General features: G+C 25.9%; 1 protein-coding gene across 1 annotated transcript; it reads left to right on the top strand.

Annotated features, from left to right (window-relative positions):
* Positions 1-446: 446 nt before the first annotated feature.
* On the top strand, positions 447-1,220 carry LOC120359091 (putative nuclease HARBI1). The gene has a single exon (XM_039455401.1). The coding sequence runs from the start codon at positions 468-470 to the stop codon at positions 1,218-1,220; it is 753 nt and encodes a 250-aa protein (XP_039311335.1). The 5' UTR covers positions 447-467.
* Positions 1,221-3,967: the final 2,747 nt, after the last annotated feature.

A 3,967-nucleotide genomic window follows, 5' to 3' on the forward strand; every position in this document is an offset into this window, starting at 1 on the left:
TTAAATAAAAAAATAATGTAAAATAAATATTAAATTAATGTTTAATAAATGTTAAATTAATGTTTTTAAAAAATTTTTTTTTAAATAAAAAATTAATGTGAAATAAATATTAAATTAATGTTTAATAAATGTTAAATTAATGTTTTTAGAAAATGTTTTTTCAAATAAAAAATTAATGTGAAATAAATATTAAATAAACGTTAAATAAACATTTTCCCAAATCATTATTTTAAATATTTAGTTAATGTTAAATAAATGTTAAATAACCGTTAAATAAATTTTAAATAAATATTTTTTTTAAATCATTATTTTAAATATTTAATTAATGTTGAATAAATATTTAATAAATATTTAATAAATATTTTTGTTATAATGAATTGTACAATAAAAAATTAATATTAAATAAATATTAAAAAAACATTTAAAAAATATTGTGTGCTGATTGGGGCGTAGCAGAGCGTTTTGACATGCAAATTGCTACGGTGCACCTTATTATCAAAAGAGTTACAAACTTCTTAATAGATTTGGCTCCATCAGTAATCCGATTTCCTGCTACAGAGCAAGAACGTCAAGAAAAGGCTCAAGAATTTCAAAATATATGCAAAATTGATGGAATTGTGGGATGTATAGATGGAACTTATATTCCGATTAGAACACCTGCCAAAAAAATTCGTCATACATACGTTAACAGACACGACGAAACTGCAATTACTTTGCAAGGCATATGTGATGCAAAAAAAAGATTTATAGATTGTTTTACTGGAGTATCTAGTAAATTTCACGATGCTCGCGTATATGATATATCTTTTGTAAAAGAGAAGGTGTCTGCAATGGGTGATTATTATCACATTATTGGTGATGCAGCTTATCCAATATCTATAAATCTTTTAACACCATATAACGGACAATTAACACCAGCGCAAACTAATTTTAATAAACGTTTTTGTAGAGCACGAGTTAGGATTGAAAACGCGTTTGGATTGTTAAAGAATAGATTTAGACAATTAACGAGACTCGACATGTGGTCTGTAACATCAATGTCCAAATTTATTATATCTTGTTGCGTATTACATAACTTATGTATAGATAAAAATAATACGCTTGATTACATTGGTTATGAAGAACTGCCGTTTCCAATTCAGCCAAATATTTCCAACAATAATAGAATAAGAATGTTAGGCCAATTGAAACGTGATCGTATAGCGCTTGATTTAATTTAATATTTTGCTCAGAGACTTATACAATTGAAGTTTATAGGAAAAAGTATAAAGTATATAATAAAATGTAATGTCTTATAATATTAATGTAAAATAAATTTTATTAAATATATTTTTAAGAACATATATAATACTAAGCATAAAACAGTCTTTTAAAGAATCTTTAACATGTATGACTTAAATCTTATTAACTAAAACCTTATTAATATTAATTGTTTAGGCAAATCATACATTGAAATTCTTACACTGTAATATCACAATATAAAGGAACAATGTCAAAAAAAATATTAACGGAATTTATCACATATGGTAAGTACTACTTGAAACATAAATTATACTTATTTGTAGAGAATAATTATCATTGTAGGATTTCATTCTTTTCACGTTAGATTCTTACGTTGCAACAAAAACAAAAAAAAAAGACAAAATAAACTGTAAGTTCAATGAAAAACAAATCTGTATTATAACATAAAGTATAATATTTTGAACAGAAAATAAAAAGTTTTAAATAAAGTTTGTTATAAAATTTTTCAAAAGTTTTATATACTTTAAAAAAATTTTATAACAAACTGTGATTATATGCAAAGTATATTGTTTATAATGATATTATTTTTTATTTGTTAGAAAATAATTCTCGAAGAACTTCTAATTTTTCTTTATGTCTACGCTCTTTCTGCTCTTTTTTCTTATTATTAATTTCTCGTAATACTGTAAAAATGTTTGAAGATTTCTGAACTTTTCTTTCAACTTCTTCTTCTTCTTCACTGTTTAAATTATCCATTTTCTTTTTTTTAACAGTGTGTTGTTCTATATCAAAACAAACTTCAGGTTCGACGCTATCGTCAATGCTACTGATTAAATAAAATTCTTCTTCAAAATCTATATCACATTTATCATTTCCCGATTTTTTATTATGTTTTTTGCAATGTTTCTTTTTTTTAATATATTTTTATAGACTTCGATTTTCACACTGCAAGGACGAACGAAAAGTTCCACTTATTTTTGTAATTTCATTGCTTATAAATTCCCACATGCATTTCTTATTTTTAAATTTGGTAAATGGGCCTATTTATCCAATATTTTCATAATATAATTGTAGCAATTTTTTGGTTTCATCATTTGACCATAAAACTCTATGCGAATCATCTTCTTTAATACCCACTTCTATTAATAAATATTTATCATAAATATTTTTATAAATATTATAGAAATATTTTATACATATTTTATATACATATGACAGAAAAAGATTATAAAAATCTTTATCAAAAATATTGTTAAAATATTTTCTAAAATATTGGTCGCGACTTGGATGAGTGACCGCTTTGGAATTTCTGAAAAAAATTCTTAAGAATGGAATTTTTTTGCGAAAATTGTTTTTTAAAATATAGAAATATTGTTTTACTCATTGGGATTATATGGTGTAATATAATATTTATGCGCATATTTCAAACATTTTCAAAATAATTATCATAAATCATAAATATTTTTGAAACATTTATGATAAATATTTATAATCAGTCCAATCTACGGCCATAAAAACATTTATTAAATGTTTTGATAAATGTTTATAAAATATTAAAATAAATATTATAAATATTTAGTAAATATTTTATAAATATTTTGTGCTATCTGGGAAGTGATGCTGTACTGCATGGCATCATGTTCTCTGAAATAAAATTGCTTCATCATTATCTTTCTATAGTTCAAATCTTTTTGCACATCTTAGCAATACGCACACAAATAACTTATCACTTTCAATTGCTATTGAATTGTTAGGCCGATTTTACAGTGATTTTTTAAGCTGACTTTTACATTTTCCGATAAGATTGTTTTAACAAATTTTAATGTTACCTTTCCTGAAAAAAAAATTATGTTATATTTTTTATGCCACAAAAGTGAAGATTCGTTGACGATAAAGCAAATTATTAATTTTACAATAAAATCTTTACCATCGTTATCCACATATTTGCATAGAATTCCTTGGGGTGCGCACGATTGGACACCACCACTCACAGTGGCCGATGCCTAGAGTTTTTCCGTTGGTTTGGTTAGATAAGTCAAGATGATTGGTTGGTGTCCAATCGTGCTGTGTCCAAAAGAGTGTCACTCGAATTCCTTCAGCCGTTTGAACTATTTTGTCATTCTCATCTCGAATTATTTTAATTTTGCTGTAGCGATTTTCTGTAAAATTATTATTTAAAATGTTCTCTTACGATTAAAACTTATATATCATGCGACATGGTATTAATAACATATAGTTCACATGTTTTTTATGTTTATATCGTTAATCATAATTTTATTACCAATATAATACAAATTTCTTACCTAATTCACTCATTGTTATAAATATATCAATTAAAATACGGTGAAATAATTTTGATAAATTTAAATTAGACATGCACTTTCCGCCATGACAGTTCCCAGATCGAGTTTCAAATCGAACATGAGATCTGACTCAATTCGATCAAACTCGACTCGGAGTCGGGTAGAGTCGCCAAATCAAAAACGCTATTAGACGGAAATAATATAGACGGCGGGTCCCGATAGCGCACATCCCGATAGCACACAAACTACTTACAACGACCTAGTTTACCCTATGATCAGAAAGTACCGGGAATTTTTAAATAAAACGAAATAGAGTTAAATTTCAGGCAAATTTATTTTATCTCCTTCAAAATATGATCCATCTGAAGCAACACACATGTGCCAACGCTTGACCCAGTCCTCCATGCATCCCTGGTAGGCCG

This window comes from Solenopsis invicta, chromosome 12 (genome assembly GCF_016802725.1).
Source record: "Solenopsis invicta isolate M01_SB chromosome 12, UNIL_Sinv_3.0, whole genome shotgun sequence".
Taxonomy (NCBI): Eukaryota; Metazoa; Arthropoda; class Insecta; order Hymenoptera; family Formicidae; genus Solenopsis; species Solenopsis invicta.

What these genes read in the sequence shown, in the direction of transcription:
- LOC120359091 (XM_039455401.1), top strand. Translation starts at nt 468, where the DNA reads ATGCAAATTGCTACGGTGCACCTTATTATCAAAAGAGTTACAAACTTC.